The sequence below is a fragment of the Streptopelia decaocto genome (genome assembly GCF_964273445.1).
Source record: "Streptopelia decaocto genome assembly, chromosome: 6".
In the NCBI taxonomy this organism is placed as follows: Eukaryota; Metazoa; Chordata; class Aves; order Columbiformes; family Columbidae; genus Streptopelia; species Streptopelia decaocto.
In genome coordinates, this window is record NC_138660.1 from 46,881,211 (window position 1) to 46,895,593 (window position 14,383).

At 39.0% G+C, this 14,383-nt stretch overlaps 1 protein-coding gene across 2 annotated transcripts in view; it reads left to right on the top strand.

The window, feature by feature from the left end:
* Positions 1-14,080, top strand: part of SLC25A12 (solute carrier family 25 member 12) — a 49,962-nt gene extending 35,882 nt beyond the window's left edge. For both annotated transcript variants that reach the window (XM_082056500.1, XM_082056499.1), the window contains exons 14-18: positions 7,995-8,135; positions 10,109-10,247; positions 12,532-12,690; positions 12,881-12,971; positions 13,482-14,080. In XM_082056500.1, coding sequence (XP_081912626.1) covers positions 7,995-8,135; positions 10,109-10,247; positions 12,532-12,690; positions 12,881-12,971; positions 13,482-13,692 — 741 coding nt within the window. In that variant the 3' untranslated portion in view covers positions 13,693-14,080. The remainder of the gene's footprint in view (positions 1-7,994; positions 8,136-10,108; positions 10,248-12,531; positions 12,691-12,880; positions 12,972-13,481) is intronic.
* The last annotated feature ends 303 nt before the right edge of the window (positions 14,081-14,383 follow it).

Below are 14,383 nucleotides of genomic sequence, written 5' to 3' on the forward strand. Positions count from 1 at the left end.
AGGTCCCTTTTCTCCCTTTCCATACTTTTGCTTAGGTTGGTGTTCATGGTTAGTCTGGAAAGATACAAGTACTCCATGAGAATGGATTATAGAGATCATGTTTGAGTTTTCCTCAGTGTGGGGGAGAGCTAGGACAGTTTAAAAAAATTCTTGCTGAAGATTTTAAGGAAAAGAGCTGGAGTCTTCAGCTTGCTATATGTGGAATTTTCTGTTCATGAAAATGTGGGAAAGCTGAATGATGTAGTCGTACCTTTCAGGTAACAGAAGTGGGTGAATTTTCTGGTTAAGTGACTTAGTAGAAAATGTAGATACATTACTCCAGATGCTAAACAGATCCATCATCTAAATACAGTTCAAAAACAAATTGTGTTTTTGTTGAGACTGGGGCTATAATTCAGTGAATGTTTTAGCAATCTGTAAGTGGTTTGAATTGATATTGATGATAGATTTATCTTGGTTTTGCACATTGGCTAATTTCATTTGTGGGATTCCCCAGCAGTTGTTAACCCTATAAAATGTTTAAGGCTTAAGTCAGGTTCCTTTTATAGTGGAGAACACTAATAACTTCCAGTTGAGTAGGCTGACAGGCTGGTATAAAACCTCCTCAGCTTACAACAAAACCTGGGGCAGAAAGGTTGTTGACCTCTGCAAACTTTTAATTCAAAGAAGCAGCCCTGAAGGGAGGCTGCTTATAGTTCTGCCTGATTGAATTTGGCAGCCTGGTACATGCTTGAGTCTTCACCTGTCAGTGTACAAAGTTTATTTTCTGAGAAATGTGAGAAAGCAGCTGTGAGGTATAGCTAGCAAAAGACTAACCCTTTTTTCTGGAGAGCTCAATAACACAGAAAGCACATACAGGTCATTTATAACAGAAGTGAATGTAATTCATTAGTGTTTTTCTTTGTGTTGTGCTTAAATTCATTACTAAAATCAAACGTCCTTGTACTGAAATGTATAATATTAAATTCAATTTACATTAGAGCCTTTTCAACTTCCTGGTAGGTACTCCTTTTTCAAAACAACTTTATTGTCTTACTGTAGTGAACATGCAAAAAAATGGGGGAGAAATTTGAGTTTCAGATAAGCTTTTGGAAATTTGGATGTTTCTGTGAAGGTGAGCAAATTTACAATCTGTCCAAATACAACCTGTCTGTTGTCTTTCCTGCCTTTCTTCTAGCTGACTGTCTTAGCTGATATTCTCATCTCGTTTTTCAAGATAATACTTATATCACTCGGTCTGGGAGAATTTTAAACAAAGTTGGCTTATGTGGGAGAGGAGTTGGCCACAGTTCGGCAACCTCAGGGATATTCTTTTCTTTGTAGCCTTCTCTGGATTATCTGATTTTTTGCCAGTTGATGATTTTTCAGTGTTCGTACTGCTGCTTAGTTCCATTTTAGCAATTTCACTTCTTCCTAATATCAAAATCTTTATTAGCAAGCCTATAAAGTTTATTATAAAGTCTGAAAGTATAAGTTGACTAAAGCGATAGCAAGTTGACATGTTAATCTTTATTTTTCTTATCCTCAGTCCTTTTCATCGTCATTGTGACAGCTCTTTTCTATGTTGACTTGCTTGGATCTTTGCACTTCCGGTGTTGATTGAATACTGTTTTTCTACAAAATATTATGAAACATAACCAACAATTGCATCCAAGGAAGTGCTACAAGTAAGCTTAGCCCATTTCTCTCTGCAGAAGCACACAAGACTTTCTGTTTGGGTGATGCCACCTTTCTTCATTTCTCCTTTATTCCATTCCTTCTCTCTCCGTTAGTACAAAATGATGGGTTGCTTTGGGATTGTTTGGGTTCTATATATGCCAAAATTATTTTCAACATCTGGATTTGAGTAATTTGGTTGTCTTTTGGGTTTTTTTTTTGGCTTTTCTTTATTGTTTGACACTTAAATATTTTCCTAGTAGTACACTATAAATTCAAAACATGCTTTTTACCTTGTCATAACATTAGAAGAAACAGCATTATGCCCATATGTAGTTTTCAGAAATGTATTTATTACTGTAGTATCTATGACCATAACTTGTCTGTGTTTAGTGTTAAACCTTCTCCTGATTAACATGAATAATGCACTTTTTCATCATTTCTGGTATGGAACTGGTAGTGGATGAGCAAGATGGGCAAGCCATATTTTCAGCCATTTCACAGAGCTGACAGCAGAGGCCTTCCTGCCCTTTGAAGGCCCACCCTCCTGCAAGCCATACAACAGCACATTGTGCATGCCACAGTCTGCAGCCGGGAACCCAAAAAATTCTTGTGAGGAAGTGGAGGCAGCTTGGGAAAGTCTCCAGCAGAGCTGGCAAATCCTCCTCCCTGGCTGGCAGTGCTGTGCCAAAGCCCACCTGTGGTGTTACAGGCTTCTGAGACCCACACATGAGGACAGGTGAAACCTTTGGCATTAAGACAGTAGTGATTCCAGAGAACGCACGTAGGCTGTTTGGTATCCTCAGCTCTGGAGTGTCTGCAAGAAGTGCTGTACCATTCACAGGCACATGCCCCCTCCAGAAACGGTAACTCCAAGAGACTGGATCTCTTTAGCCAAAATCTTATGTCTCAGGCTACAATTATTCTCAGCTCCTGTAAGGTTATGGAATAAACTCTCCTTCCCAGTAAGAGGAAATGTCTTCATTCGGGTAGCTGTTAACAAAGACATCTGCCAGCGTGGTGGCCTGTTGATAGGGGTAGCTGCCCATCTGTTGTCTTTCCTTCCTCGCTGCAGGGCAGGGACCCCCCGTAGGCAGCCCCTGTGCTCCTGAACCCTGCCTGCCAGCCGCTGGGCAGTGTACCTGTCACTGGGGAGCGGGGAGTCTGCGCTGTCACAGCCCAAGTGCTCCCAGCTGCTCCCAGGCTGGAGGTGCATTTGAGAACTGCAGAGCAGCTCCGTGGGGCAGCTCAGCTCCAGCGGTCAGGTCATACCTGTCAATGGAAGGGCTCTGGTCCCTGATGGATGAAACTGATATCCCAGCCTCCTGCTTCCCGACAGTGTGCTGGTTTGTTAATCGTCAACAGCACTATCCGCACTTACACATGTTCAGAGCAAACAGTTTCTTTCCCTACTGTTACTGTAATTAATTGAATTACATTTCATTGTAATTCAGTGATTAGCCTGCATTCCTGCCTTTGGCATTCTCAGCTACCATTAGCTTTGAGTTGCCGGGGGACTGGGTGAGGCTTGGGCAATGCTTTCCTGCATCCCGACAGCGGCCAGGGGAGCAGAGAGCGCACACCCAGTGTGGACAGTGCTGCTCAGAGGAGTTCACACATGAGGCAGGTGAGTACGTCGTGCATGACAAGGTGCTGTAGGGCAACAGTTCATCCTCGGCTGGAGAGTGATGCTGAAGCAGACATCTAATGCAATGTAAATCGTTTGTAAGCACTGTTAACAGTAGACAAAGATTCTGTGATTCTGAGCTGTAATCCCGATGAGTTACACAGGGAGAAATGGATACTTCCCATCAATGCACTGTGCACGGTGCTTGGCATTTTGAATGGGTGAATCCTGTTTCATCAGAAAGAGGCTTTTGATTTGTGCTGCAGGGAGGAAGAGGGTGTGGGGTGCCAGGCAGAAAGAAGGGGTCTAAGAACCCTTCTGGGAGGTGTAGGCAATGCATCTGTTGATGATTAGGGGTTGGGATATGTGCCTCTGTGTGTGTGTTTGCACATATATACACAGAGAGGTCCAAATTTCCCACTGATTTAAAAACTTTCATATATTTGAATGTTAAATTTAACATTTAGGCTAAATATTCTGGTATACTTGTAAAAATAATTTTCATACGTATTTATACATATGTACATACATACTTACAAACATATATATAGGCTTATCAGGCAAATTGAATGTGTCAAATATTTCCTTTTGAAAAAATAATTTTAAATGTCACTGGTTTTGTTTAACAAACACAAAAATTTAGAATTATATCTGTCAGACTGCTTCTCCTTCAGAATGTTGAAAATACTTTTAATGTACTTTAAGCAGATAAAGTTAGAAGCAGAATTAAACTTTACTGCTTTCTCTGTATCTCTGCGGTGGACATTTAAAGGGAGGGAAAAAATGATTGTTTAGTAAAAGAGACGGGAAGCTTATTGTAGGTGCATGAATGACAGCTTTGCCTTGAGAAAGAAGCACAAGCTCTTTTGATGTTTTTAAACCAGACTGTTTTAAGTAACATCTTATTTTAGCTGCTTGGATGGGACATAGTTGTGGTCCAGGATGTGGCGGTTTCAGAAAGGAAGGAAGGAAGGGCTCGAAATAGGCCTCTCCCCCGTTGTAGCATTTGCCTCTCGGGTGGAATTGGAAAGGGCAACAGGTCTCATGTTGCAGGGTCATTTGTGTATTTCCTTCAGCCTTTGGCATGTCATGGGGCGTTTGCTGTGGGATCTCAGACTACATCTTTTCTCTCATAACCTTTGCTGTCAGATTTAGTTCCTTTATTTGCTCCTTGTAGAGTTATTTTACATGACATTAAGGTTAAGTAGAAGCTTTTATTACTGGTATTTTTGATGTGTATGAATAACCTCCATTCAGAAACAAATTTGTCAACCTTTTTAAAAGTGTCTGTTGTAATTTATGTGTGAAGAGGGGTTTTTATAGGGGGAAAATCTAGATTTAGTGCACCTTCTCCAAAAGAAATTCAAGGACTGCAATTTATACCTCCGAGTGTATATACATAGGCATGTGTATTTAACATACATAGCTGACAGCTGAAGTAAGATACTTTGAAAAAGAATGATGATGATTGCCAGTGATTTGCACAGGAGCATGGAGATTTGTATTGCAACCCTGCATGCTGCCGGTACATTTTTATTTGGAGATCCTTTGTGCCATATTCCTCTGCCTCCTCTTGTGGGGAGCTCTTCCTCTGCTCCCCAGGCAGCACTGTCCCCTGCCTCACACATGCTTCATCACATAGAGAGGCAAGTCTTCAAAAGAAAACACAAGCAAACAAAAAACAACCCTCACGTTATTTTTACTCATTGAAAAAGTGAGCTTTGTTGTGTTAACATGTCCTGTATTAAAATCAATGCTTGCCTTATCTGTACTTGTGATACGTCTAAGGATCTCACTCATTCGTGCAACTCCACTGAATTCAGTGCTCCTCTTCACAGGAATCAAATCACTGCTGTGCAGAAAACTTTGCTGAGCTCCAGGCATAACTGTGTGAAAAGTCAGGACTTGAACAGAAGTACATGTTGTTAACAGGGGTATTTAACTGGGCATCTTGACAGTTATGGCTCTCTTTGGGAAAGCTGCCTGTTGAGAAGTTTTTCAACACTGAAAATACTCAACGTGATAATGTAATTAAAGGGCTTTTCAAATGGTTTTCTCCTGATAATATAAGCATATGTTAGGGTTTTCCTTTTATTTTGCTCAATAACCTGATCATCAAGCCATATTTTAGTATTAATATTGTCGTAATATATAATTCTGTATTAACCATATACCGTTTGTGACGGTATAAATTTAATTAGTCTTGCTACTAAATTATGAAAATGTGTTTAGAGTCTTCTCTTTTCATTTCTGTATCAAGAGAGGGCTGTTGCTGATTTTGACAGAAAGGTAGGCAGTTGTGCACCTAGGAGAGGAGAATGTTAATTGCAGGAAGATTGACTTCAGGGTAGAAAATAGAAATGTTTACGAAATGGCCTATTTGTGTTTCTATGGTGGGTGTTAGGCAAATAGGAAGACTTATTTTGGCTGCTCTGCGGGACGCGCTAATTTATAACGTTCAAAATAAAAAATGGAATTTCACATATGTATGTAAACAAAGAATGCATATTTAATAGGCAGGTTGCTGGTGATTTTCTAGCTTAGTGAATTTCTAGCTTAGCTTTTAAATTTGAAGTTATTTTTTGTGTAGTGCATTGTGTTACATAGTAAGAGCATTCTGCTTAATATTTTATCTACCAAAATTATTTTTTAAAATGATGTAGGGTGATGATAAGCATTTGAAATTGGTTTTCTGTTTAATACATTATGAACAAAAAAAAATTGTTATCCTTTAACAGAACTTGCCAGATGTGAATTTTATAAATTTTCTTGAGATTGGAATTTTGCGTAGCAGGACAGCCCTGTCATGTTGCACGCGCCGATGTGTATGAACTGGAAAGGAAAAGGCAAGATGAGAAGTAAAGGGAGCCTGAAAATGGCTTTGGACATGAGTGGTGTCAGGTGGCTGAGTAAACACAGTGCAGTAAGTCCAAGCACAGAGAAGATGGGATCAGTTTGGAGGGGCTGGGAGTTCTAGTGATCTTCCTGGTGGTTGCAATAAATGTCCACAGAAATGTAGGCTTTGATTTTCTGTCAGAGGGATGAAGAAGTGAGGGAATAAAACGAAGATTAACAACCTGGACCGATTATTTGAGTGGGAAGTGTTGAAGACAGTAACTGCTACAGTGGGGATAATTAATCAAATGCAGGGGTTGGTCTCCCACTGTTTGGGTCAAGGTGCGTTAGTAAAGCCATAACAATTATGATTTTAAATGTCGATATTGAATGCAGTAATGAATGGGGCTTGCAACAGGAGGATGGCAGTGTGCTCAGTAAAGGTTCAGTGAAGTGTTGAATGGTTGATCAGTGAAGACTCTTGATGCTTCATGCCCCCCGTCTTGTAGGTGCTACCCAAGTGCTTGGTCATTCTCAGTGGGAGCTGCTGAGGTTTGCAATGCTCATTTGTTTCAAGTGTAGAATAATTCAAGCTACTGACTTCTAAGGCTTGCTTCAGGACTAGTCTCAAGTTTATTCTGCGGGCTGCTGGAGAGAGGAAGATTGTGTTATGGGCAGAAAGGATTGGTGTTCATTAGTTCTGAATCAATTAGCAGAGAACACCATGCGTGCTGTCCAGGAGATGCTGTAGCATATATTGATTTTACTTCATACACATACACCTCTGGCATCGCAGAGAGTTTATTTCCTGGGCAATTTAGAAGTGGAAAAGGCTTTAATTGCAGATATTCTGCATTTTTTCCTTCACTAAAGTTTGATGCCTTGGATAATACCATCAGGATTAAGAGGAGCTTTTAGATTGTGGGAGAAATGCTTTTTAAGTTTGTCTGTATTCAAGTGGTCATATGCCATAAATTTTAAGGAAGTGGTTTTAATTTTGAAATGAAAAAAGGTGGCTTAGGAAGAGGGGGAGAAAGAAAGCTTAGTAAAATTTAGCTGTTTTGTGATGAACCACACACTTCTCCAGAAGTGAATGGTAGTGCCTACAGCAAACCCGGGAGAAATCTGAAACATATTTGAAAGTCTTTGGTTAAAGTGTAGAATGTGAAGGAGCTCTTGCTGGGAAGTTTGCAAGATAGTCCTTCAGCACTGCTAATGGAATATTTCCTGCATGTAAAATCTGTAATGCTCGGCTCAGAGAAAGATATGACTCTTGTTTCTGTCTAGTATCATATTGTGAAATGTTACTCTTCCTATTTAAATTTTATATTTTGTTTCCACTTAAGACAATTAAAGGCTGCTAAACAAAACTCCAAACATCTTTTCTACTAATTTAAAATTACACCATTAAATGCAAATTTGCCTTTTAGACAGCATCACCACTAAATGCAAATAACATGTCTACACATTGATGATGAATTATTATTGAAATAATGTGAGGTCTTGTTTATATGTGTTTGATGCTCTAGTAGCACAAATCTAATCATTATTTTAGTTTAGTATTTCATGTAATACCTGATAGACTTTTAAACACAGCCACAACTTCTAGAAAGTGGTGTCAAGGAGAAAAGCAGAGTCAGACAGAATGGACTATGAAGATATAAATGTGAAAATTTATTTCGTACAAACCCATGATTTCTGATTGGGGGCTTTTAACTTCCGGACAGGTGCTTTATTAAAAGATGTCTCCTGTATTTTTCCATGAGAGCATCAGCCAGTGCAGTGAGACAAGAAGACACCCAGCACCTTGCAAAAGTCAACATGTCATCACATGCTCTAGTAATGCCGTTTACTTTCTTTTTCTTTTGGCTTGCAGGCAGGAGCTTCCCAGGTCATCTTCACTAATCCTCTGGAGATTGTAAAGATTCGGTTGCAGGTAGCAGGAGAAATTACTACAGGACCCAGAGTCAGTGCCCTTTCTGTTATAAAAGATTTAGGCCTTCTTGGTCTTTATAAGGTATGTAGTTCTGCTTTGAATGGCTTCATTGTTTTACATTTTATGCTAAACTTTTACACTGTTGAACCAAAGACTGTTAAAAACAAAGACATCTTTTGAATTTAAAACCAATCTCTTCCTGCAGGGCAACTCCACAGTGGAAAACTGAAGAAAACCCACTTCTATATAAATGGCAGTGGGATACAAAAAATACTCCCCCATTCTGTCCTTTGGGCTTTTATGCCAAGCTGCAGGGAGTCCTGTATTGCAGACCTGCTGGCTTCTGGCACTGATCATTTCATTTGGTGGGGTTTGTGAAAAGTTTCTTTGGCTTTCCCTGTGTGTTTTTCTTATGTTTGTTTTGAATCTCTCTTATCCCTATTGTTGTCTTTGCAGCAGGATATTCTCTTTGTCTTAATAATTTGATGAGAGTGAAACAGTAGTGGAGTTTAGTAGATATTCAGATTTTTTAAGAGTCTAAGTGCTGGGATTTGTCAATAACAAATTCCATGACAAGAAAAGCCCACACTATACTGTACTGCAGCAGAGTGCCAGTCAACAGATTCCTTCCCCGCAGGTACACTGACTACCATCATTACATATCAGGTGTAATGGAGCAGAAGCTGTTAGTTTTCTTAAACCAGGAAGAGTATTTCTTCCTGTATCTTCTGCCAGTGCAAGGGGTAATACGTAAATTCAGCAGTTATATGAGCTCTGTATTTACAAAACATAGTTTTACATGGTTTGTCCATAGACCTGCAATAATACTATAAAAATGTGCAAATTTACTCCTAGACCTGAAGCGTTTGGTTTGAATTCAGTAGATGAAATTCATGACCATTATATTTCGTGAAGATCACAGGCGTTCTGGTACATGAGACAAGATTAGCATTTCAGTTTGCAGTAATTAAACAACTGAGCTTACTAAAAATTCTGCTGTTCCTTAGAGTTGCCTTATCACTTGTGAATAACTGTAAGAACTCATTTTAGAGCATAAACTATCTGACTGAAAATAATGAAAGGAATGACTTTATCAGGTCTTCTACTTAAGCAAAATCGGGTTTGTAATGTGTGCTGTCTGTTAATGTAACTGCTGGGTGACTGGCCTCAGGTGGGTCCATTGCATGGAGGCATCTGGCTTGGAGTCTCGCAGTTGGGTATTTGGGGAAGGAGCCCTGTGTTTGTAACATACATGCTTTCAGGGCATGCACGTGAGGTGTTTGGATATGTAAGGGCTTATTCGAGCTTTGTACAGAGGGAGTTATTTTAATTGGTAACAGACTGATGACTGAAGTTACTAAAAGAATATTAGATATGTTTAATTATGAGTATTCCACTGTTTTTACAGCATGCAAAGTTCTGTTAAGGAGCTATTTAGTACCAGTTTGTGGCCAGGAGCTACTCCTTGCAATATTATCATAGGCCATTGCTTTGTTTCTCCGTATCTTCCCCTTACTAAACGGCTCCCATTTTGTGGTGGTTTCCCTCTTTTTGCTGACTGTCCAGTGCAGCCTCTTCAGTCAACCAGGTGACAATCAGTGGAGATCAGTGTGACGTCTTACAGTCCTCACTGCTATTTTGGTAGTGCTTTTGTGTTTGGTGGAAAAACGGCACGCAAGGACTTGTCTTGCTGCTTGGTGCTTGTGCGTTGTTGTCAGGCAGACGTAAGGACAGACCTTTCTCACTCTCTTCATCACATTTGGACATACACTATATAAAAGGCATTTATCCTAGGTACTGATGTTATGTACTGGTTACTGGAATTAGACAGGAACCTTGCATCTTCTTCATTCTAGAAACTGAATTTAGATGTGCTTTATTCTTTTTCAAGTTCAAACCTACATCTCTTGTTTCCCAAGACATTTTATTTTCTGTGTTATTTACCTGGTAGATCAAAGGACTTAGTACTTCCTGGGATCAGGCTGCTTGCTGGATATCGATTTTAACCTTATTTACAAAATTTATTTGTATTATGTCTCTTTTCTGTGTGACAGGGTGCCAAAGCATGTTTCCTCAGAGACATTCCCTTTTCTGCAATCTACTTTCCTGTTTATGCTCATAGTAAACTGATGCTTGCTGATGAAAATGGCCATGTGGGAGGGCTTAATCTCCTTACAGCTGGAGCCATTGCAGGTAATTTTGCAGAACGTTTTCCAGAAGTAACTTTTTTTTTCTTTTAGTGAGCAATATTTAATATTCATTCAGTAGCCCCAACTAAAGGAAGGGTACTATACCATTGTATCTGATTTAATCTAAATTTGATCACTGTTATCCTTAGTGGGAGGCAATGTAATTTTGATGAGAGCTAATTACATTTGCATAATGTGGATAAACAGCGTAATGCAGCTCAGCAACTTGTAGTCAAATTTGATCTGTCTGTCTCAATGGGGTTTTACTTGTTACTGTGCTCTCAGAGTTGAAGGCTAATTTGAATCTTTGATGAACATTAAATGAGAGATCATAAGAGCTAAGAAGAAAATGACTTATCTAGTTTTGGATTCCTGAATTACTGAGAAAAAACTTTGTTTAAATGTATTTGCTAAAAATAGGGCGTTCGTTTGTAAAGAAGGTGAAGTTAAGGTATTATACTCTGAAATTTTAAATATTTTAAGGCGTCTCAAAAATGTTAAGTAGAAAGAAAATAGGCAGCTGTGATAAAAAGGTCTTTTTTACTATCTGGCAGTATAAAAATACCAGACGTAAGAACTGTAGGGGTGGATATTTAAAAATGCAGACAGAGATGCTGCGCTGCTGAGGATTAAATCACTGGGATGACAACCAGGTATCTTCAGGCTATCAATGGTGAATGATTCAGTGTTGGAATCTGTGCAGTTTACAAACATTGTTGGGCTGATCAGACCTTCAGTGACTTGTTACAGTTTTAAGGAATCGCGATCTGTACATCAGTCATGAGCCGGCTGTGTGTAAAGAACAGTTTCCCGTACCGGACTTGATGCCGAGCTTGGCCACACCTGCTCTTTGCCACTTGCTGTGTTCCTCATGCCAGAGGGAAGGGAGAGACCTGCCAAGAAACCAGGAACAGATTTGTAGCCCAGCTTATTCTCAAGTAATGCAAAGCTGCCAGAAATGGCAAATTATTTAGCTTACTGCACTCATAGAAGCACATCCAAATCTTATTTAACTTGTATCTCATATAAAGACTTAACTCTCTTTATTTTTAGATTGTAAACTTCGCAGCTTCTCTTCATGTGTTTCTGGGTCACTCATACTAAGTGATGAACCTATTAGAAATGTGTGTAAATCTTGTGGGCCTAGTTTCATAGTGTGTACATGAATCTGCCCTTCTGAATTGCAAGTTTCAAATTCCTGATTGCTTGCTCTATTCTGGTTATGCACACATAGTGGAGGGAAGAACCTGGTCTGAATGCATCTGCCTGTAAAGGAAAATCTGCCTATGGTTGCTATTAGTGTGTACTTGTAGGTGTAACTACATTGCTTCTGTTTTCTTTTAAAACCTCCTGAAGTGGCCAGCAGCACTTTAGAGTTTATGATCACTTAGGCAGATCAGCAACTTGTTAATATTTTTAATTCAGTAGTAACCAATTGCGAAGGTTCAACAGAAATCAAAATCAATTCAAAATTCTAAGTCAGAAGATGGTTCCTTTTTGTAACAGGATGAAGTTTTTACAGTATTCAGAAGTATTCAGAAATCTCTCAGGTAAACACAGTCACAGACTGTGGAGTACGTTTCTGAAAACTTTCTCCTTTCCTTTGACTAGAAAGCTGAGAGTGGTGCCTTGGAAGTGGAGATTTGTTCTGCCATCACTGTTGGCTAATCTCACGCTGCTGGTACCAAGCAGACTTGTAAAACACCTTCCTTGTCCTCAGTCTGTTTGTGGCTTTGCCTACGGAAGTAAGCAGCATCTATTCTCCTACAGAACAGTCCAGACAGCAGTACAGACAGATTTCTGTAGAGCAAGTGTCCTAAGTAGTAGTTTTCTTATGAATGGGTGTGTAGGATTCGAGTTCCCAAATCAATAATCTATGTAATTTACAAAATATGTTGTAAAGTATTAGCAAATACAGTGAGGCTGCACAAGCAATTTTAGTCATGGGTATTGCTTATTACATATATAGCCTTTGTGTGAATTTAAAAACGCCTCTTATCTTTTTGAAACTACTGTTAATGACAGACCTCTAGAAGACGTTGAGAAAATTGCTGTTGATAGTCTATTATTTTATTTACTATCAGTTATAGACTTTAAATTTAGAAGAAACTCGAAACTATCATACCACACACAAGCTTATATTATATATCAAATGTAAGAACTTGCACTTTTGGTCATGTCTGATCCTTGCAAAAAATATTAAAGTTTGCAGTTGTATTTTTCAGTTAGAAGTGTTCCATCTTTTACAAGACACTTTGTGCAAATTAAATGTGGTTTTCTTCTAAAAGGTGTGCCTGCTGCGTCTTTGGTAACCCCTGCTGATGTCATCAAGACAAGACTGCAAGTGGCAGCTCGCGCTGGTCAGACAACATACAGCGGAGTTATTGACTGCTTTGGCAAGATCCTAAGGGAAGAAGGCCCGTCGGCTTTTTGGAAGGGAGCTGGAGGTGAGAAACACATTCTGAATATTAAGGCAGACCCCGAATCTCCAAATTAGCACTTGCATTGTTATGGACTCAAATTAGAGCAGTATTTACAAGGTCTGATCCTGAACATAACATCTTGTTAAAAATGTTCAGCTTCGCTCCTGAGAAATTCTTTTCTTCCCTTGACACTATGATTTGTAATATTTAACAGCTCGTGTGTTCAGATCTTCACCCCAGTTTGGTGTTACTCTGGTCACTTACGAACTTCTGCAGAGATGGTTTTACGTCGATTTTGGAGGCCTGTAAGTCAAATATTTGCTTTTTAGCTTGCACAAAAAAAAGCCAAGTTAAAAAAGACATCTTTTTTTCATTTATGGGACCACTTAAACTCGGTGACTTAAGAGCACCTGTACTTAAAATCACAGTATGCAAAAAATCCCATCCTTATATAATTGAAACTTGCATGCTACTTCTAAGCAGATGAGGAGATAAAGAGCCATCTCATATTTATTTTAATACACCACATAAAATTTGTATTTCCACTGTAGCAAGGTATTTTGTTCATTTTCCCTGTGTCACTGGAAGTTAATTTACAAAGCTATCAGTAAAAATGTAACTTCAGTCTTGCCCTTGATTTTCCATTAAGTAGCAGTCTGAACTTGACCATAGCAGTGAATTAATTAAGGTCAGCTTTGACAGTCTCCCATACTCACACAAAAGCCTAAAGTATGTAGTCTAGATTTCATAGAGTTATTCAGACTTAAGACTTCAAATAAAGGAAAGGCTTTTTTTCTTTTTCTTTTTTCAAACAGCAAACCTTCTGGATCAGAACCTACCCCAAAATCTCGAATTTCAGATCTTCCTCCTGCTAACCCTGATCACATAGGTGGATACAGACTTGCTACAGCTACGTTTGCTGGTATAGAAAATAAGTTCGGTTTGTATCTTCCGAAGTTTCGATCTGGCATCACTCAGCTCAAGCAAAAAGTAGCAGCTGAACCCGGAAAAGATGTTTCGACCTAACAAAGTAACGCAGTGGGAAAAGTTCAGGAGAGTAGTACTGTATTTTTTGCAGTCAGCTGCATGTTCTAGCTGAACTGAGCTTGCAACTCTATTTACTCCTTTCTAATATTAATACATACCTGCAGTTGTTTATTTGCACACAAGGAACTGATTGAAGCAGTGGTTCTATGCCTTGTTTTAACCAGTGGCATGAATCTGTACCTAGACTTTGCCTTGCACAGCTTGCATTCAATGTTACTGTACATATTGTACATCTTTGTACAGAGACATCATGGCATCTATACACATACATTTATATAAGGGGCATTGCAGTTCAAAATGGTTGACATGTACAGAATGTTTTGAAGGTGTTTTGTTAACAATCGTGACAATAAAATATTTAAAAACACTTAAGTCACTTCTTTGTGTTTATGGAAGAAGTCCTGTGTGATTTTTTTCTTCCCTCCACAGATTATGGATCACAGATTAAAATTTAAGATTAGATGCGCCCATTTAATGAACATCCAGTACAGGACATAGCTTCTGCAGGATGCAGTTCTCTGCTAGGTACAGGAAAGGTTTTAAAATGCAAGTAAGTGTAAGAGAAGACAGTAATTGGATGAGCATATGCAAGATTTTATTTTTGCAGCACTACTTCGTAACAAGGAATTTCCTCAAAATACATGGTAATACTAAACCTGTAATAGATCTT